The 22,203-nt window shown below is 41.3% G+C and overlaps 1 protein-coding gene across 1 annotated transcript; it reads left to right on the plus strand.

Annotated features, from left to right (window-relative positions):
- The first annotated feature begins 4,634 nt into the window (after positions 1–4,634).
- On the plus strand, positions 4,635–20,668 carry LOC308235653 (uncharacterized protein). The gene is made up of 5 exons (XM_080644684.1): positions 4,635–4,798; positions 6,302–6,575; positions 7,603–7,729; positions 16,273–16,346; positions 17,431–20,668. Exons 2-5 carry the CDS (start codon positions 6,561–6,563, stop codon positions 19,201–19,203), a joined length of 1,989 nt encoding a protein of 662 aa, XP_080500810.1. The 5' UTR covers positions 4,635–4,798; positions 6,302–6,560; the 3' UTR covers positions 19,204–20,668.
- The last annotated feature ends 1,535 nt before the right edge of the window (positions 20,669–22,203 follow it).

Consider the following 22,203-nt stretch of genomic DNA (forward strand, 5'->3'; position numbering starts at 1 on the left):
GGCACAAGCCAGGCTGATGGACATCCCCGCTCCAGTGCACAAATTTCGTGCATCGGGCCTCTAGTGTTGAATAAGAGTGGTGAGAGATGACATTGTTGTCTTGCTCCTGATCTTAGGGGAAAAGCTTTCAGTTTTTCACCATTGAGTATGAGATTGGCTGAGGGTTTATCATATATGGCCTTTATTAAGTTGAGGTACTTTCCTTCTATTCATATTTTATTGAGCATTTTAATCATAGATGGATGTTGTATCTTATCAAATGCTTTTTCTGCATCTATTGACAAGACCATATGATTTTTATCCTTCCTTTTGTTAATGTGGTATATTGTGTTGATTGATTTGCAAGTGTTGAACAATCCTTGTGCCCCTGGAATGAATCCCACTTGATCGTGATGTATTATTTTTCGGATGTACTGTTGTATTCAATTAGCTAGTATTTTGGTTACTATAAATATTTCTCTCTTTTACCGCATACAGCATGGCTAATATTCTAATATGATCCTTTGTATATCTGTGATGTCTGTGATGTCCGGTTCCTGAGTAGGGGCGGCTGGGGATTGAGAAAATGAAAGAAAGAGACAGACACAGAGATAGAAGGAAAAAGCTGGGGCAGGGTGGGACAGCTGTCCTCTGATGGAGAGACAGAGACCCAGAGCCGATACAGTGCATTTATTTTATACAGCAAAATACCAGGACCTTTTACTAAAGCCCGAGACAAAGGAGATTATGTGCATTCTTGTGGCTTCCTTGTAATCATCACTTCTGGGTGGGCCTGGATAATCATGTTTGTTCCTGGTGCTTGGCTGGATTTAGATAATGAAATCCACCCCCTGGCACCTGAGCTGAAGGTCAGGCTGACAACACACCTGCCTCTGGCATGGTATGTTTCTAGGACATGGCTCTGCCGGGCAATGCTGGATTCAGATGACAACCAGCTCAGGGGCCTTTCTCAGGCCCTCTCTACAGGTTAGGATTTTTGCATCTGTATTCATCAGGGATATTGGTCTGTAGTTTTCTTTTTTTGTGTTATCTTTGCCAGGTTTTGGTATTAAGGTTATATTGGCCTCGTAGAATGTGTTAGGAAGTATTGCCTCTTCTTCAATTTTTTGGAAGAGTTTGCAAAGAATAGGCTTTAATTCTTCCTTGAATGTTTGGTAGAATTCACTGGTGAAGCCATTTGATCCTGGACTTTTGTTTCTTGGGAAGTTTTTGATGGTTGTTTCAATTTCCTTGCTGCTGATCGGTCTATTTAGATTTTCCAGTTCTTCATGATTTAGTCTAGGAAGGTTATATACTTCTAGGAACTTATCCATTTCTTCTAGATTATTGAATTTGGTGGCACAAAGTCTTTCATAATATTCTAATATGATCCTTTGTATATCTATGATGTCTGTGGTGATTTCTCCTCTCTCATTTCTGATTTGGTTTATATGGGTCTCTTTCCTTTTTTTTCTTAGTGAGTCTAGCCAGGGGTTTGTCAGTTTTATTAATCTTTTCAAAGAACCAGCGCTTTGTTTTATTAATTTGTTCTACAGTCTTTTTGTTCTCTATTTCATTTAATTCTGCTCTGATTTTTATTATTTCCTTTCTTCTAACTTTAGGTTGCTTTTGTTCCTCTTTCTCTAGTCTTTTTATGTGTAATATTGGGGTTTTTACTTGGAATTTTTCTTGTTTCTTGATATAGGCCTCTAGTGATATAAACTTCCCTCTTATTACAGCTTTTGCTGCATCCCAGAGGTTTTGGTATGTTGTGTTTGATATGTTATGTCATTCTAATTTGTCTCTATATATCTTTTGATCTCATCTTTTATTTCTTTTTTGACTCAGTCAATTTTTAGTAGTATATTGTTTAATCTCCACATATTTTTAGGCTTTTTAACCTCCTTTATGCAGTTGTTTTCTAATTTCATGGCATCATGGTCAGAAAATATAGTTGGAATAATTTCTATCTTTTTGAATTTGTTGATGCTTGTTCTGTGACCCAACATATGGGTCTATCCTTGAGAATGTTCCATGTGCACTGGGGAAGAATGTATAGTCTGATGTTCTGGGATGAAATGTTCTGTAAATGTCGATTATATCCATTTGGTCTAGTGCAGTGGTTCTCAACCTTCCTAATGTCGCGACCCTTTAATGCAGTTCCTCATGTTGTGGTGACCCCCAACCATAAAATTATTTTTGTTGCTACTTCATAACTGTAATTTTGCTACTGTTATGAATCGTAATGTAAATATCTGATATGCAGGATGTCTTAGGCGACCCCTGTGAAAGGGTCATTCAACCCCCAAAGGGGTCGTGACCTGTGCCATGCCAGCACAGCCAAGGGTTCTGCGAGCCTGAGGGAGGGCCGGTGAAGGATGAAGAAAAGACAGACAAAGAGAATAAGCTGGGTCTAGGTGGATCTTCTGTGCCTGGCTGAGGCCACAGAACAGATCCAGACTGCAAGCTGATGGTTTATTTTATAGTCAGAGGTAAACAAGGTAATTTACAATGTTCTTATGTGGTTAAACTTAGTCAACATTTTAGGAATCATTCTAAAGAGAAACAGCAATAATAAAAGTATTTGTCCAAAGATTTAATATGGTTTAATCTTCATTGAGAATGAAAAAATTAGGCCTTATAAATTATGAAGCATGTGTTAAAGTATATATCCTCATTTATATCTCATACAACATCTGATAATTATTACTGGATAGAAGCCCAGCAGATATAAAGAATTTATGAAAGCTTATTCAGTATGCAAACCTTAGTTGAAATCAGAATTCATACTGGGGAGAAACAATAAAATGTAAACATTGTCCTAAAGTCTTTAATCAGCATCTGTAGCTTATTCCTCACATTGGAATTTATTCTAGAGGGAAACCTTAAAACTGAAGAATGTGGGAAATCCTATAGTTGGACCTACAGCCTCAGTCAATATTTAGAGATTGTAATTGGGAGGAATTCTACATTCATGATATAGGAGAAAGGACTTTTTTTCAAAATGTACAGTTTACAAATCTCCAAGGAATTTATGTCTTAAAGTGACTTTAAAGACGTAAAAACTTGACCCTAGTATGTAATTGATTAAGAATTTTAAAGTATCACTGAATTGACACCAGATAGGTAGCCAAAATGCCTTTCAGGTATTGCTCTAAATCAGAATGTTTATTACACAGTGTACTCCAAACTTTAAATGTTATTAGGTAATATTTTGAATGCTTGAATATATCAAAAGAATTAATGTTTCCATATCTACAATTACTTAGAGTGTTATCTCATTTATATTGAAATCATTTGAGGTTATTTGAATAGGAAATGTTAATGTAATTCTATTCCCATGTCACTCGATGCTGCTATGTTTTATTCCTGTTGTATGTATGAAATTATGGGGTGATTTTTACTGCCTTAAAAATCTGTGAGCTGTTGTATATTATATGGATTTCACTTGTTTACACTTTCTTTTTTAAAAAAAATATATTTCTTTATTGATTTCAGAGAGGAAGGAAGAGGGAGAGAGAGATAGAAACATCAATGAGAGAGAATCATTGATTGGCTGCCTCCTGCATGCCCCCTACTGGGGATCGAGCCCGCAACCCAGGCATGTACTCTTGACCAGAATCGAACATGGGACCCTTCAGTCCCCAGGCCTAGGCTCTATCCACTGAGCGAAACTGACTAGGGCCACTTGTTTACACTTTGACATGGAACACTGCACACATTGTAAGATGCACATTTTTTCTTCTATTAGAGAATATACTATTGCACTAATCTTTTAAAATAGTTCTCACTTTTTGTACGTGATATAATGAACGTTGCTTCCTTTTCTGTTCCAATATGTTCAGCTGAAAACTTTTCAACTGCATTGTATGATCTGGATCCCGTAGTTTGTAGTGGTGACATTTAGGTGACCAGAGCTACACTCAGTCTGTGTAATAGGTTTTCCATAATTAAGAGGAATATTCCAATACCAATGACATTGTTGTATCCAGGATACAGAATCGGCATGAACTCTGCAGGTGGAGAGAGGACACCTTTCCCAAGCTGCACTGCTGGATGAACTCAGAAAAATTAATTCTATTTCTTTCATTTCCTGTTCCTGTTTCTCTCTGGTTTTCCACTTTGTTTTCTAACCTGCCATTCCTTTTGCAGTGGTATGACCACAGCACATAAAGCTTCCTGTCCCACATCAGCCCCTCAAGCCTGTGTAGCTTCTGCTCAGTAGTTCCAGATTCCTCCTCCCGCCTTTATGCTTTGCCACAGCTGCCATTTACTCGCTAGCACCCTAATAAAAGAGCAGCCCCTCTACCTGGGGAGCCTTGTGCCATCAGAGGGCACCTGGCCCTTTCCTCCCTTTAAAGAAGTAAAATAAACGCCCTCTCTCTGCTCCCGTCTCTTCTCTCCCTTGTGAATCCTTTCACAGCCGCGTCACCAGCCAAACCCCCAACAATGACGTGGGAACTCCACCAGGAAGGGCTGTCCCTGTGGGAGGAGGTGAGGGAACCGGGGCTGCCCCCTTGCTCCTGCCCGGCCCTGCCTCCCTCCCTCCCTCCCTCTGTCCCCGCACAGGCCTGGCCCCTCCCCCATCGCGGAATCGCTCAGCTCAGGCTCTGGCCCCGCCCATCCCGCAGGGAGGAGCATGCGCAGTTTCTTGCGGACCCGGAAGCGGCTGTGGAGGGGAAGGTGGCGGTTCCCCCTGAGGAGGGTGTTTGTGCTTTAAAGCTGCTGCTCCCCGTCCTCCTCCCAGCAGGGAAGGCTGAGGGGCGCTGCAGGCGCTGAAGTCCTTGTTGAGGTCCCCGCCCCGGAGCCCCCCACAGCGGTGAGTCCGCGTCCCGGGAGGCTGCGCAGTGGAGGCGCCGCGTTCCTTTGGGCGGAAACTGAGGCCCGGGGCCACCGGTCCTCCCCGCGGGGCTGAAAGTCTCGTCAGTGGGTTCCCGCCCTTTGCGGCCCCCCCCCCGCCGGCGCTTTCCTCCCAAAGAGCCCTGATGGCTCCCCGGCCTGGGGGTCTGCACCCCGCCTTCCTAGGCCCACCCCCATTTAATAAGGGGTCTGAATGCCAGGGGAGCACAGTTTCCATGGGGTGGGGCTCAGGGGGAAGAACGCGGTGTCCCCAGAAGAGGTGACCTGCCCGCAGGGAGGGGCTTTGTGGGAGCGGTGACTGCGGGGGGCGGGGAACCGGGCTGGGGGGGTCAGGAGAGGGAGTGAGACAGACAGACACGTGGGAGGGAGAAAGGGCAGTGAGGGGTCCACAGAGGGGGGCCCATAGGGGGTGTGGGAGGGACTGGACGGTGACGGTAGGAGTGAGGGGGTAACTCGGGAAAGGAGCCTGAGGAGGAAGGAAGTGGGGAAATAGGGAGGAGGGGGAGCCCAGAGAGAGGAAGGGGAGCTGAGAGGGAGAGGGTCCTGGTGAGCAGAAGTGGGGGCCACACAGGAGGAGGCAGGTCAGACAGAGACACTGGTTCAGAGGAGAAGAGTTGGGGGAGCGAGTGCAGGGACAGAAAGGGGGGCTCAGGGATGAGGGGGCAGAGGGGGAAGCAGCACGGAGTCAGCCAGCTGTGGGGAGCAGGACAGACTGTAACAGGCAGCAGAGGGGCCACGGGCGTGGGGAGGGGAAGACGCAGACTGTGGAGATGGGAGCAACCAGAGACCAGGAGAAAGAGCACCTGAAGGGCCCTGACCAGTTTGGCTCAGTGGATAGAGCGTCGGCCTGCGGACTTCAGCGTCCCAGGTTCGATTCTGGTCAAGGGCATGTACCTTGGTTGGGGGCACATTCCCAGATTAGCTTCTATAATAAAGACTCTCTTCTATACCCACAACTTCTCATGGCTTCTCCTTCTACTATTTCGTATTCAAGAAGGTCCAGCCCCTGGGAGAGAAGCTGGAACCCCACAGTTGGTGTAGTTGAGCTGAGAGTAAAGGAGGAACTTAGACTAAGTTCCCAACAGTTGGTGCAGTGAGCAGGGTTCAAGGTGGAACTCGCTCTCACAATTAGCAGTATGAGGAGGATGTAGGAGTAAGCACTCCCAGAGAAGTGGATCCTACTCTGACACATGGCGTAGTGGAGCAGAATTCAGAAGAATATATGATCTCAGAGCAGCTGTGCTGTGACACCCTCACACTACCCAGAGGTCCCAGGTGTGCTGGGACTGATGTCTGTTACCCAGCGCTACTGAAATCAGCTCTGGGGGAGCCTCGCAGGCCTCAGGCGTGACCTGGTTAAAGATGGCATACCATGGGCCTCTGGCTTTTTTGGGGGGACGTGAGGAGTGCTCACGTTGCGTTTGGTGTTTTAGGAAATGAGCACATGCTCTCGTTTCCGTAGGAGTTTGTGGAAGCCTTTGGAAGCACAGACACATGAAGACGGAATAAAACACCTCACATGTAGGACCTCATTGTTCCTGGCTCCTGTGATAAACGACAGGAGGGGGTGGCCTTTTCCTCATTTCCAGGTTCTTCTGACTGGGTGTGAGGTGAGCTGATTAACAGGCTGTGCAGACGTCTCTGAAGGTACATTCTGTGACTCCTCAACATATTGCCACCTGAGAAAACAGCCCAGGGCCAGGATCAGTAGCTGGGACCAGATGGCTGCTTCTCAGGTAAAGGATGTGTCCTGGGTCAGAGGCTGTATTTGCTTTTACACTAATATCTTCGGATTTATTTCTCTACTGTTGATGTTTTGCCTTGATAGTTTGTTTTCCTTTCCTTATTTCTTTCCTATTTTCTTGTGATAGTCAATGTCAGCAGTTGCTATATTTCTCTCTCTTGTTCTTGAAGTATATTTTTACTGATTGCAAAAAGGAGGAGAGAGAGAGGGAGAGAGTCACATGAATGATGAGAGAGAATCATTGATTGGCTGCATTCTGCACTCCCCACACTGGCATCCATCTGGCAATCTGGGCGTGTGTCCTGACAGTGACCTCTTGGTTAATGGGTCAGTGCTCAAACACTGAGGCACACCCGCTGGACCAGGCAGATGATCTTGTTCTTAGATTACCCATAGTAAGTTTTCAAATAGGATTGTGGCTCCTATATGTCCTATTCCATGAGAACTGTAAATTCCATTAACAGACCCCTTGAGATCAAAGTTATATATATTAATTTTTCCTGTGTTTTCATTTTCTATGTATTCAAACATATGGCACGTGATCCAGTAACATTGGTATCACAAGTAAAATGTGAGCTTTTAACAGAAGTGGAAACAGAGGCCCCATCTCAGAACATGGATCAGCATCTGTATTTTCAGAAAAGTGCAATTGTTTTCTGTGTTACACTTGAAGTGCTTATATTTCGGACTCATCTTGACATTTCCCGCTGAGAAATATACACCACTGACCCTTAATGATGCAAACACATCACTCAGATGTCCACATGCCTGTGTCCACGCCTTAATTTTAAAGTTTATTTTCCTGAAAAACGAAATGTGTACCATGGATTGTTGGACATGTGTCACCCTCATCTGTCAGTGTTCGAAAACATATCAGAGAATGTTACTGGGGCAAAGTGATCTTATTGGCTGATTCAAGAGACACCCATAGGTCCAAACCTCTTCTCCTAAAACTGTTTTCTTGTTGGGTGACATGAACTGTTCTGGTGACCTCTTGGTAAGTGAGTCTTTTCTTTCAGGAGCTGTTGACCTTCAGGGATGTGGCCATAGATTTCTCTCAGGAGGAGTGGGAATGCCTGGACCCAGCTCAGCGGAACTTGTACCTGGATGTGATGTTGGAGAACTACAGCAACCTGGTCTCCCTGGGTGAGGATGACTTCTTTCCTGAATTCCTATGCAGGGGTTTTCTTCCTTTTATTATTTTAACCAGAGGTCCAGTGCACGAATTTGTGCACCACTGGGGTCCTATGGCCTGACCCGCCTGATCAGGCCGAAACTGGCTCTCTGACAGCCCCCAAGAGGTTCTGGATTGCAAGAGGGCACAGGCCCGCCAAGGGACCCCACTGGTGCAACGAATGGGGCCAGGGAAAGACGTGGGAGGTTGACTAGCCAGGAGGGACTGCGGGAGTGCTCCAGGGTGTGTCTGCCCCTCTTGCTCAGTCCCGATCGGCTGGACCCTATCAGCAAGGTAACCTACTGCTCAGAGCGTCTGCCTCCTGGTGGTCAGTGCACACCATAGCAACTGGTCAACTGTCTGCCCCTGGTGGTCAGTGCATGTCATAGTGAGCAGTTGAACTGTCTTAGCATATCATTAGCATAGTACGCTTTGATTGGTTGAATGGCCAATTGGTCGACCAGACACTTAGCATATTAGGCCTTTATTGTATAGGATATCTTTAGGGGGCTTCTGCTTTCTAGGGTAGATTCTTACTCTCTGTGTTGTGTATCGGATCTCTCAAAACTTCCATCTTGCAGGAATCTCTCATTATGTATTAAACCACTACTTCCTCATTTCCTTTAAAAGGAAGGCTTTCTTGTAACTACCTTATTTTTTTTTTTTAATAACGTGGACTACATTAGATTACACGCCTGAGGGAAATCCTGTAGTATCTGGCTCATTGTGACTTGTGTGCTTCAGTGAAAAAGTGTCATCAATGTTTCTCTTTGTGGTATCAGGTGATAATACCCCTTTTTATTTTTTTAGCAGGATAAAATTGCATTACATATATACAGTAACTTTTATTCATTCATTCAACTATCCATGGACATGTGAGTTGCTTCCATCTAATGCAGGCTCTTCTGAATAACATTGTAATGCACACAAATGTGTAAATGTCTCTTGCAGATCCTCCGTGAATATTTTTCGATATATATACCTAGAATGGCAGCCAGCAGCATTTAATACTTTATAGCATACAAATCATGCACTTTCAACATGAAGTAAACTATTAATTATTTCATTTCTCTTTATGCTATTATTCATGTAATTACACATTTAATTTGTTATTTTGTACTAATATCTGGTACGGTACAGGAACACAGCTAACTTTGAGGGTTGGTTTTATATACCATGTTTTGAGAAATTCATTGGATTATGTATATTTTTAGAAATGTGTATCTAATTTGCAGTACACAATTCTGTCACCTTTAACAGCGTTCATTGTATTTTCTATTTTTGTTGTGAACATGGGAGCTACTTAAAATATTTTAAGGGGACCCTTTTCCCCCTCCCTATGTCGGAGTCCATTCTGTGGGATTCTTTTCCTCTCCCCACGTGGGAGTCTATACTTGTTCTTTAATAAATCTCCTCCTATGCTATATCAAAAAAATATATATATATATTTTAAGGCTGTAACAATAATCTTTAAACTCAGTATGTCAATTGCATACAAAACTGAGCTACTTGCCATCTCTTCCCCTGTACCCACTAAAGTTATTGATATCACATTATCTTTTACTTTGTGTGTCTTCTAGCAGAGATTTAAGATTTCATTCTTTCTATTTATTTATTTATTTTTAAAATATTTTTCTAAAAGTTACTTTTTCATATGCTTTTAGGATTGTATTCTGGGAATTGTGATTTTTTTTCCCCCCCTTCTCATATTTGTATTGTATTCTACTTATAATTCAGTGACCTGCTTGTATTTGAATGTCTCTTTCTCCAATTGTTATGATCTTAAACTATTAATTTTTGATATAAGCTGCCTAATCCTTTTTTTTTTTTTAAATGTGTTTTTTTGATTTTTTACAGAGAGGAAGGGAGAGGGATAGAGTTAGAAACATCGATGAGAGAGAAACATCAATCAGCTGCCTCCTGCACACCTCCTACTGGGGATGTGCCCGCAATCAAGGTACGTGCCCTTGACTAGAATCGAACCTGGGACCTTTCAGTCCGCAGGCCGACGCTCTATCCACTGAGCCAAACCGGTTTCGGCTAATCCTTTTCACTGTTCTGTCTTTATGGAGTCCCCTCGTAGGTTGATTTGTTAGTGTCTTAGGAGTCCCTTGGGTTCTCTTCATATTTCCACATGTTAGCTTTCCTGAATCAAAGTTTTTAATGAATTATGTACAAATTCTTTGGCTTTTTCTTTTTTAAATAGTCTTTATTGACTTCAGAGAGGAAAGGACAGGGAGAGATAGAAACATTAATGAATAGAGAGAATCCTTGATCGGCTGCCTCCTGTGAGATTGGGGATTGTTTCTTCAATCGGGCCTGGGCCCCGACCTGGAACCAAACCGTGACCTCTTGGTTCATAGGTCAAAGCTCAGTCACTGAGCCACTGCTGCCAGGTAGATTATTTGATTTTTCAAGTTGATTACGTAGCCATTCAGTGAATATCTTAATGTTTCTCTCTCTCTTTCCCTCTCCCTTCCTCTCTGAAATCAGTAAAAATGTATTTAAAAACAAAAACTGTTCTATAACTCCTCTTTTAATAGATTGAGTTATTATTAGCTTTATGTTTCAATCTTACTTATTTTGGTTTAATATTTGTATACGGTGTTTAATAACACTCCAACTTCACTCATTCTTTTCCACGTAGACATCGGAGTATCTCAACACTATCCGTATATGTGAGAGTATGCTTTACTTCTTTGCTGGTATAGGTGCCCTAGTATAAGATTATTTTTCCTCATGCGGGAGAAGTTGTAAGCAGCCTCTTTATTCTACAGTGCTTCTTTTTTGTAGGTGTTGTTGATCCTCACATGAGGACATTTTTTCCATTGCTTTTCAGAGAGAGTGGAAGGGTGGGAGCAAGGAGGGGGAAGAGAGAGGGAAACATTGATGTGAGAGAGACACATGTACTGGTCCCCTGCTGCTCTCGCCTCAACCCAGGCCTGGTGGGAATTTGCATCCGAGGTCTGTGCCTTTTAAGGGGAATTGAACCCGCCACCCTTAAGTGCACAGGATGATGCTGTAACCCTGAGCCACACTGGCCAGGGCCTCCTGTGCTCCTTTATTTGCCTGTGTCTTAACGTGCAGATGATACTTTTGGATAACACCAGTTTTGAAATATTTTTTTTAAATGACGAAGCATGATGCCTTTAAGCCTGGTGTCCTGTGTCGTTTCATATCAGTTTTAGGATGAGGTTTGCTAATTTTGTGAAAGTGTCATTGGGACGTGGATAGTGACTGCTTTGAATGTTTATGTCAACCATGGGTACTTGTGACAGCTTATACTGTTAGCATTCCAGCTTAAGGTCATTGCATGCCTAGCTCGCTTATTGAGTTCTTCTTTAATTACAGCCAGCACTACTTTATACTTTATTTTTATTGATTTTAGAAAAAGAGAGCATCGGATAGAGGTGGGGGGAGGGATAGGGAGAGAGAGAGGTACATTTATTTCCCCACTTAGTGATGCATTCTTTGGTGACTTTTTAGTGTGCCCTGAGCACAGATCAGAGCTGCAGTGATTTGGTATCAAGACCACACTCTAAACACTGAACTACTGGGGCAAGGCGAGCATGTCCTTTTCTTATCTGTGTATAGGCACCCTTGTTGAAGATCTTTAGTCCCTATCCAGGAGAATTTCTTTGTAGGCCTTTTATTCTACCTTCCTTTATTATTTCTCGTAATGTCTCTATTACAGGTTTTATATATATATATAAAAAACCTGTAATAGAGTTTTTTATATATAAATTGATTTCAGACAGGAAGGGAGAGGAAGAGATAGAAATATCAATGAGGAAAGAGAATCATTAATAGGCTGCCTCCTACACGTCCCCTACTGTGAATCAAGCCCAAAACCTGGGCATGTGCCCTTGACCATAATCGAACCTGGGACCTTTCAGTTCACAGACTGGCGCTCCATCCACTAAGCCAAACTGGCTAGGGCTGTATTAAGAGTCTTTTGAAAACAGAAGCTTTGAAGTATGTTTTAAAATCAGGAAGCCAGAAGCCTTTAATTTCACACATTCTTTTCATGATGGACTTGGTATACAATGAGTCCTGGGACATTCACATTAATTTTATTTATTTATTTATTTATTTAAAATATATTTTTATTGATTTCAGAGTAGAAGGAGAGGGTGAAAGACATAGAAACATCAATGATGAAAGAGAGTCATTGATCGACTGCCTCCTGCACGCCTCCCACTGTGGATCGAGCCCACAACCAGGGCATGTGCCCCTGACCAGAATCGAACCAGGGACCCCTCAGTCCGCAGACAGACGCTCTGTCTGTTGAGCCAAAGCAACTAGGGCTGCTTTATAGTTTTTTGGTAACAGAAGCTTTGAAGTCTGTTTTAAAATCAGGAAGCCTGAAGCCTTTCATTTCATATATTCTTTTCATGATTGACTTGGTTACATGGATCCTGGGGTATTCACCTTAATTTTAGAAACAGCTTTTCTATTTTCACCAAAAATGTCACTGGGACTTTGATAGGGATTGCTTTGAATGTTTAGGTCACTTTGGGTACTAATGACAGCTGATACTGTTAGCATTGCAAAGTAAGGTCATGGAATGTGTTTTCCAACTTACTGTTTTGTTCTTTCATTACAGCCAGCAGTGTGTGTGTATATGTTTTCTTTTGTTAATCCTCACTCAGTGGTTGTTTTTTTTTCCATTGAGTTTTAGGCAGAGAGAGAGGGAGAAAGGGGTAGAAACAGAGAGAATAAAATATTGATGTGAGAGAGACACATTGTTTGTTTGGCTTCCTCACAGGTCCCAAATGGGGTTGAGATTGAACCTGCAGCCATTTGCTGAGCGGCCCCATGCTCTAACCACTGAGCGCACTGCAGAGGGCAGCCAGCAGTATTTTATACTTTACAGCATAAAAGTCATACACTTTCTTAGGACGTTAACTGTTAATATTTCATTTTGCCATTATGCTGGTAATCATGTAAATACATAATTTATTATTCTGTATTAATTTCTGTTATATACCATGTTTTGAGAAATTAATTATATGTCTATACATCCTCTAATAAAAAGGTAATATGCAAATTGACCATCACTACAACACACAAGATGGCCATCACCATGTTGACACAAGATGGCCGCCACAAGATGGCCAGCAGGGGAGGGCAGTTGGGAGGGACCAGACCTGCAAGGGAGGTCACTTGGGGGCAATCAGGACTACAGGGGAGAACATTTAGGGGGGACCAGGCCTGCAGGGGCAGGAAGTTAGGGGGGACCAGGCCTGCAGGGTAGGGCAGTTGTGGGGGACCAGGCTTTTTGGGAAGGGCAGTTGGGGGCAATCAGGCCTCCAAGGGAGAGCAGTTAGGGGTGACTGGGCCAACAGGGTAGGGCAATTAGGGGCAACCAAGGCCTGCAGAAAAGATCAGTTGGGAGTGACCAGGCATTCAAGGGAGAGCAGTGGCGGGGGGGACCAGGCCTACATGGGAGAGCTGTTGGGAGAGACAAGCCTGCAGGGGAGGGCAGTTGTGGGGGGACAAGCCTGCAGGGGAAGGCAGTTGTGGGGGGACAAGCCTGCAGGGGAAGGCAGTTGTGGGGGGACAAGCCTGCAGGGGAAGGCAGTTGGGGATGACCAGGCTGGCAAGGGAGGGCAGTTAGGGGTGACTGAGCCGGCAGGGGAGGGCAGTTGGGGACGACCAGGCCTGCAGGGGAGGGCAGTTAGGGGTGACCAGGCCAGTAGGAGAGGGCAGTTAGGGGCAATCGGGCCAGCAGGGGAGCAGTTATGCATTGATTGGGCTGGCAGGGGAGTGAGTAGGGGGTGATCAGGCTGGCAGGCAGAAGCAGTTAGTGGCAATCAGGCAGGCAGGCAGGTGAACAGTTGGGAGCCAGCAATCCTGGATTGTGAGAGGGATGCCCAACTGCCCATGTAGGCCCAATTCCACCGAGATCGGGCCTACACGGGCAGTCAGACATCCCTCGAGGGGTCCCAGATTGGAGAGGGTGCAGGTTTGGCTGAGGGACACACACACACACACACACACGCACGATTTTCGTGCACCGGGCCTCTAGTATGTATATATATTTTTAGAAATGTGGAGCCTGTGATTTGCAATACAGAATTCTGTCACCTGTTAGCAGAGATCATTTTATTTTCTATTTTTTGTTGTGACCATGGCAACTACTTAAAATATCGTAAGGTTACAACAGTGTATCTTAAACGCATAGTGTCAATTGCATTCAAATCTCCGCTGATTGCCATTTCTACCCATGTACCCACATGAGTTGATATCACATTATCTTTAATGTTGTTTGTCTTATAGCAAAGATTTAGGAATTTATTCTTTTATTTATTTTTTAAATATACACTTTTTATGTTATTTTAGAGACCAAGGAGATAGGGAGTCAGATAGAAACATCCAAGCTGAGAGAGAATCATTGTTGGCTTCCTCCTGCACCCCCCACACTAGGGAACGAGCCCAAAACACAGGCATATGCCCTGACCCGGAATCAAACTGTGACCTCCTGGTTCATAGATGCGTAACTACTGAGCCACTCAGGTCAGACGATTCCTTTTATTTTGTAAAGTTCCACAAGAGAAATCAAAGTGATATGTGTTTCTTTAATAGAACACCACACATTTTCATATTTCTGTATATTTTCCACATACAAGGCATCTTTATATGTTCCTATGTTAGTGTTGTGTAGAATTTTTAAATTGCCTCCAGAAGTGTATTTCTTAAGGATTTTTTATAGGACAGGTCTAATAATGAGAAAGTTTTGGAGCTGGAAAAGTTGTTTCCTCTCCATTGTTTATCATCTGTTCTGTCACTATTCTTGTTGGATGGTTTTTTTCATTTATCAGTTCTGTCTTTTATTTCCTGCCCTTTTCCCCCATAATTTTTTTCTACTTAGAAACCCCCTAATGATCTTAGAGGAGCTGTCTTTTCCATGAGGAATTAATTTTTATATGTTTTTAGATAGTATTCTGGGACTCATGATATTTTCATCGTTTTTTTTTTATCTGTTCTCATATTTATATTTAGTCTACTTACAATTCAATGAGCTGCTTGCATTTGTATGTCTCTTTCTCCAATTGTCAGGATCTTAAACTATTAATTTTTTATATAAGATACCTACTCCTTTTCACTATTCTGTCTCTATGGGTTTGCCTTGGTGGTCAATTTGTTAGTGTCTTAGGAGTTCCTTAAATTCTCTTCACATTTGCACATGTTTGTTGGCTTCTCTGAATCAAAATGTTGGTGAATTAAAATTTTAATGATTTATATACAAATTCTTTGATTATTTAATAACTATATTTTAAGTGTCCCTTTATTGATTTCCGAGAGGAAAGGAGAAGGAGAGAGAAATAGAAACATCAGTGAAGAGAGAGAATCATCGATTGGCTGCCTTCTGTACGTTCGGGGATCGAGCCTTCAACCCAGGCCTATTCCCTGACTTGGAACCAAACCGTGACCTCCTTGTTCATAGGTTGAAGCTCTACCACTGAACCACTGCTGCCAGGCAAATTGTTTGATGTTTTGAGTAGATCACGTATTTCATTCATGATTCTACTGTTTTTTTTAATTCGGGTATTATGTATTTCAATTTCTCCTTTTGGTATGATGGTTGTAAAATACTTTCTCATTGTATTTTTATATTGTTGATATTATATAGTTGACTTTTCCTTCTTTCTGGCAATAACATTTATTTGCCATTCTTTTTGAGATAATTAATATATTTCCATTAATGTAGTGCCAGTTTGATTATATTTATTTTGTTTTCCCGATGGTACACTCTTCTTTCATTTTTTCATGACTTGATATCTTTTGTTGAGATTGCTAAATTGTAAAGTAGCAGGCTTTTGAACATGCTTTTTATTGGAAGAAACAAATAATAACCATCTGTGGAACACATTCTATTTTTGGTCAACACTGTTTTCACTATCTCTAATATTGGTTCCGTTGTCTGTTTAATTTCCAGTTGGAAATGTTCTCTGTTTTCCTCTCAGGCACACGATATCTTTTCAGGGTTGATATACGTCTTAAGTACCGCAGTCTCTGTGGTGCTCCAACAATATCTCATTGTTTCTTTGTAGCAGCCTCTACAGGGCATTCACTCAGGGCACTCACTGTGTAATGCCATTCTCTTCCCGCTCTGTGTCATACACAACAGACTCTTGTTATTCAAGATGCTTCAGAACAGGGAAATCATTGAACAAGCACTTCCCTCATCTCATATCTCTCTCTCTCTCTCTCTCTCTCTCTCTCTCTCTCTCTCTCTCTCTCTCTCTCTCCAGTGAAGAAACTGGTAATTGGGAGTGTTTTTATAATATGGCCATATTGTGCCAGGGGGTTTGAGCAGGTATCAATGGCAAATGTGAGCTACTCTTTGTCCCTCCTTGATGTGAATTTTCCTCATTGAACCAATATTGAGCTTTCGATGAATCCTTCACTGGCTCTTGGAGTACTCAAAACTGTCATTCGGCCTATAGTTGCTGGTAACTTCAACGTACACTCACGTGAATGTCAAAACTGAAAATTTGTTTTCTTTCAGCTATTTTGTCTGAACGTAACCAGGTCTTTATGCCAAAGTCCGGAATACAAGATTTATTCTCTGAAAAAATACTGGTAAGATATAAAAGGTGTTATTTTGATAATGTACACTTAATGAAAGCCTTGGAATTTCAGAAGAGTGTGATGAGAAGAGAGGGAATTAATATAAGCAAAACTAATCTGGAAAGGTTATCATAATAAAATTGTTGTTACCTATAGAGGTCAAGTGTAGTATGCATTTTGGAAACCTCCGATATTAAAGTCAATTCAATTGGCACATCAGTGTGTTTCTGCATGTGAAGGTTGAAAACTACTTTTTACTGTTATGCATTCTTGGAAAGGAAATCTGGAAAAACTAGGAATTCCCATAGTCTGTAGTGTAAATAGTCCTTTGAATTGTTTAAAATGTAGGGTGGCATTATACTTTCATAAAATCATTTCTAAAATGTAGAGATTTATTTATACTGTACCTATAAAATTTAAATGTACTCAATTTGGGAATCTTATTATTATTATAACTGTTAAATATATTTCTATTAAATTCAGAGAGGTAGTGAGAGAGAGAGAGAAACATCAATGATAAGAGAGAATCATTGATTGGCTGCCTCCCGCATGCCCCCCATGAGGTTTAAACCTGCAACCTGAGCATGTGCCCTGGATTGGAATTGAACCCCTGGACCCTTCAGTCCTCAGGGAAATGCTCTATCCACTGAGCAAATCCAGATAGCGCTTTTATTTTTTATTAAAAAATATATTTTTATTGATTTTAGATAGGAAGGTAGAGGAAGAGAGAGGCAAACATCAGTGATGAGAGACAGTCATTCCTTGGGTGCCTCCTGCTTTCCTCATACTGGGGAACCCTGGGCTTGTGCCCTGACCTGGAATGGAACCTCGACCAACTTGTCCATACATTGAAGCTCAACCACTGAGCCACGGTGGCTGGGAAATTTGGCAATCTTTTAAATAAGGATTCATTGTTCTTCCTCTGACAATATTTTGTATTTATGTTTTGTGTATAATTTTAAAAAATTAGGAAAACTTTTTTTATACAACAATCTTCATTTAATGAGTATCACAAAATGGTTCTTATGGAACATGTGTACATGTTTAATGAAATTATAACTGTCACTAAAGGACTTCTATCTCCCATTACTACCAGTGTACACATAATGGAGACAAAAGTTATCAATGCAATGAACATTGGAAAAACTTTAAGCAAGGTTCATATCTTAATCATCATTGGAGAAGCGAGCTTGCAGAGAAACATTATAAAAATGGAAAATTCTGTGACCCAAGCTCCAATCACAATATATGTCAGGTTATTCCTACTGTGGAAAAGACACACAAAGGAAGTAAATGTGTCCAGTCTTTTCAGCAGTCTTCAAATTACACTGAACAAGAGAATATTCATCATGGGGAGGAGACTTATAAATGGAATCCTTGTGGTAGAATACCCAGTCAAATACTCAATCTAAATAAAATGAAAAAAATCCATAATGGAGAAAAACCTTATAAATGTAAAGATTCTGGTAAAACATCTAATTGGCCTTCAAGTTGTACTCTAAATCAGAAAATTCATACTGGAGAGAAGCCTTACAAATGTAAAGCATGTGGCAAAGCCTTTAAATGTCATTCATCTCTTATTGTACATAAAGGAAGAATTCATACGACTGCAAAATTTTACAAACTCAGGGAAAATGGAAAAGGCTTTAGTCAGTCCTCAAGACATACTCAACATCATAGAAAGGATATGGGAGAAAAGTCTTATAAATGTTCAGAATGTGACAAAGCCTTTACCTGGCCCTCAACCCTTAGTATTCATCGGAGAATTCACACTGGAGAGAAACCTTATGAATGTAATGAATGTGGCAAAGCCTTTAAACAGTCCTCACACCTTATTTATCATCAGAGAGTTCATATTGGAGAGAAGCCTTACAAATGTAGAGAATGTGGCAAAGCCTTCACTGCGTTATCAACCCTTACTATCCATCAGAGAGTTCACACTGGCCAGAAGCCTTATAAATGTGGAGAATGTGGCAAATCCTTCGGTAGAACCTCACACCTTGTTTATCACCAGAGAGTTCACACTGGAGAGAAGCCTTATCAATGTAGAGAATGTGGCAAAGCCTATAGATGGTCTTCAGACCTTACTAATCATCAGAGACTTCATAGTGGAGAGAAGCCTTATCAATGTAGAGAATGTGGCAAAGCCTTTGGATGGTTCTCACACCTTACTAAACATCAGAGAGTTCATACAGGAGAAAAGCCTTTTAAATGTAGAGAATGTGGCAAAGCGTTTAGCTATTCCTCATCCCTTATTAATCATCAGAGAGTTCACACTGCAGAGAAGCCTTATGAATGCAGAGAATGTGGCAAAGTCTTTAGATGGTCCTCAGACCTTACTAAGCATCAGAGAGTTCACACTGGAGAGAAGCCTTACAAATGTAGAGAATGTGGTAAAGCCTATAGATGGTCCTCAGAACTTACTAAGCATCAGATAGTTCATACCGGAGAGAAGCCTTTTAAATGTAAAGAATGTGACAAATCCTTTGGTACATCCTCAAACCTTGCTCATCACCAGAGAGTTCACACCGGAGAGAAGCCTTATAAATGTCGACAATGTGGGAAAGCATTTAGCCAGTCCTCATTCCTTATTAATCACCAGAGAGTTCACACCGGAGAGAAGCCTTATAAATGTCAAGAATGTGGGAAAGCGTTTAGCCAGTCTTCATCCCTTATTAAGCATCAGAGAGTTCACACTGGAGAGAAGCCTTATAAATGTCGAGAATGTGGGAAAGCATTTAGCCAGTCCTCATCTCTAATTAAGCATCAGAGTGTTCACAATGAAGAGAAGCCTCTTAAATGCAGAGAATGTGGCAAAGTCTTTAGCTACCCCTCAAACCTTATTAAGCATCAGAGAGTTCATACTTGAAAGAAGCCTTATTCATGTAGAGAATGTGGCCAATCCTTTGTCAACTCCTCCTACCTTACTAAGGATGAGAGAGTTCATACTGGAGAAAAGCCTTATACATGTACAAAGTATAACAAAGCTTTTATTCAGTGTCCCTGCTGCACTATACAGCAGGCAGTTAATACTTGAGAGAAGTCTTACAGATGTGCTTTGTGTCGTCAGCCCTTGATCAGCAGTGAGAACTTACTGAACATCATAGAATTCATACTGGAAAAAAGCCTTATGAATGTGAAAAATGTAAAAAAGGCACTCAGGTATTATTGTACTTGAAAGACTTCATAAGAGAGAGATACCAAACAAATGTAGAGAATGGGTTGGAGCCTTTACCCACAGCTCACAATTCACTGCACATCAGGGATTTTAATAGTGTAGGGACGCCTTACACTGTAGAAAATGTGAGAAAGCCTTAACCTGTGGTCAAAGTCAACATTTCAGGAATCATTCCAAAGAAACGGCAGTGATATAAAGTTTTCATCCGAAGATTTCTCCATGGTTGAAACTTCATTGAGAATGATAAAATGAGGTCTTACAAATTATGAGGCATATGTCAAAGTGTATGTCCTCATTTATATGTCATACAACATCTGTTAATTATTACTGGATCGACGTCCCGCCGATATAAAGAATGTGACAAAGCTTACTCAGTGTGCATCCCTGAGCCGACATCAGCATTCACACTGGAGAGAAACTACAATTGTAAACAATGTCCTAAAGTCTTTAATCAGCATCCATAGCTTATTCCTCACATTGGAATTCATTCTAGAGGGATACCTTAAATCGGAAGAAAGTGGGAAATCATATACTTGGACCTACATACAGCCTCAGTCAGTATCAGTATTGTAATTTTGTAGAAATTCTACATTCATGATATAGGAGGAAGGATGTTTGTTCAAAATGGACAGTTTACAAAACTCCAAGGAATTTATGCCTTAAAGAGATTTTAAAAATGTAAAAAACTTTATCCAAGTATGCAATTGATTATGAATTTCAAAGTATCACTGAATTCACACTAATAGGTAGCCAAAATGCCTTTCAGGTATTGTTCTAAGTCAGAATGTTTATTAAACAGTGTCCTCCAAACTTGAAATGTAGTTAGGGAATATTTATATACTTGAATATATCAAAAGAATTGATGTTTCCTTACGTTATTTAGAGTGTTATCTCATATTGAAATCATTTGAAGTCTTTTGAAAAGGAAATATTAATGTGATTATAATCCCATATCACTTGATGCTGCTATGTTTTATTTCTGGTGTATGTGCGAGTGAAATCATGGGGTTGATTGTTTCTGCCTTAAAGATCTGTGATCTGTTGTATATTATATGGACTTCACTTGTGTACACTTTCCCATGGAATATTGGCTACTTTGTAAGGTGCATTATTTTCTTCTTTTAAGAATAATACTATTGAATAAATCTTTTAAAATAGTTCTCGACTTTTGTAAATGATCTCATCAAAGTGACTTCCTTTTCTGTGCCACTGTGTTCAGCTGAAAACTTTTTGAGGGCATGTCAGTATGTGGTTGTCACATTTAGGTGACTGGAACTACACTCAGGACGGTGCTGTCTGTATAATAGATTTTCCATAATTAAGAGGAATATTGCAATACCAGTGATATTGTTGTACCCAGGATGCAGAACTGACATGATCTCTGTATGTGGGAGAGGACACTTTTCCCAAGCTACATTGCTGACTGAACTCGGAAAAATTAATTCTATTTCTTTCATATCCTATTTCCTGTTCCTCTGGTTTTTCACTTTGTCTTCTAGGCTGCCTTTCTTTTTGTAGTGCTATGACCACAGCAGTAAAGCTCTTCCTGCCCCACATCAGGCTTTCAAGCCTTCGTAGCTTCCACTCAGTAGTTTGGAGTTGACTAATGCAATGACTAACATCAGAATTTGGCGAATATTGTTCTTTATTTTCATGAAGTTGGTGGGCTACTCATGCTGACATCTGTAGTTTTTCATGTTAATATGAAGTTTTGGAATACCACAAATTGGCATTTGTGTACTTGTAATTGGAATGATTTTTCTTGTTCTGATTTTCATTGCAAACCTTAATAATTTCTCATTGTCATGCCGTTTACTTCTTTATTGGGATGGAATTAACCCATGTTATATCAGTTTTATTCTCACTTTTTTAAAATATATTTTATAAGCCCTGACGGGTTTGGCTCAGTGGATGGAGCATCGGCCTGTGGACTCAAGGGTCCCGGGTTTGATTCCCGTCAAGGGCATGTACCTTGGTTGCGGGCATATCCCCAGTAGGGGCCGTGCAGGAGGCAGCTGATTGATTTTCTCTCATCGATGTTTCTAACTCTCCCTCTCTCTTCCTCTCTGTAAAAAATCAATAAAATATATTTAAAAAAATATATATATATATTTTATAAATTTTTTTCAGAGAGTAAGGGAGGGATATAGACTTAGAAACATCAATGAGAGAGAAACATTGATCAGCTTCCTCCTGCTGTGAATGTGCCCGCAATCAAGGTATATGCCCTTGACCAGAATCGAACTTGGGACCCTTCACTCTGCAGGCCGACGCTCTATCCACTGAGCCAAACCAGTTAGGGCTATTCTCACTTTTTTAAATATATATTTTTATTGGTTTGATAGAGGAAGGGAGAGGGAGGGAGAGAGAGAGATACAAACATCAATGGTGAGAGAGAATCATGGATCCCCTGCCTCCTACATACCTCACACTGGGGATGGAGCCCTCAACTGGGGCATGTGCCCTGACCAGGATTGGAACTCTGACCTCCTGGTTCATAGAGCTATGCTCAACCACTGAGCCACGCCATCTGGGCAGGTTTTATTATTTTAAATGAATGCTTATGCTGAGATAGATAGAAAATTTCGAAGATACATTGCTATTAGACAAAAAAAGAAAAAAAATAAGCAGAAGCTCCTAGGACTCAGCTTACTCCCACTCATGTCTATTCACTACACAGAGAATGTCCTG

Source organism: Plecotus auritus (assembly GCF_963455305.1).
Source record: "Plecotus auritus genome assembly, chromosome: 10".
NCBI classification, from domain to species: Eukaryota; Metazoa; Chordata; class Mammalia; order Chiroptera; family Vespertilionidae; genus Plecotus; species Plecotus auritus.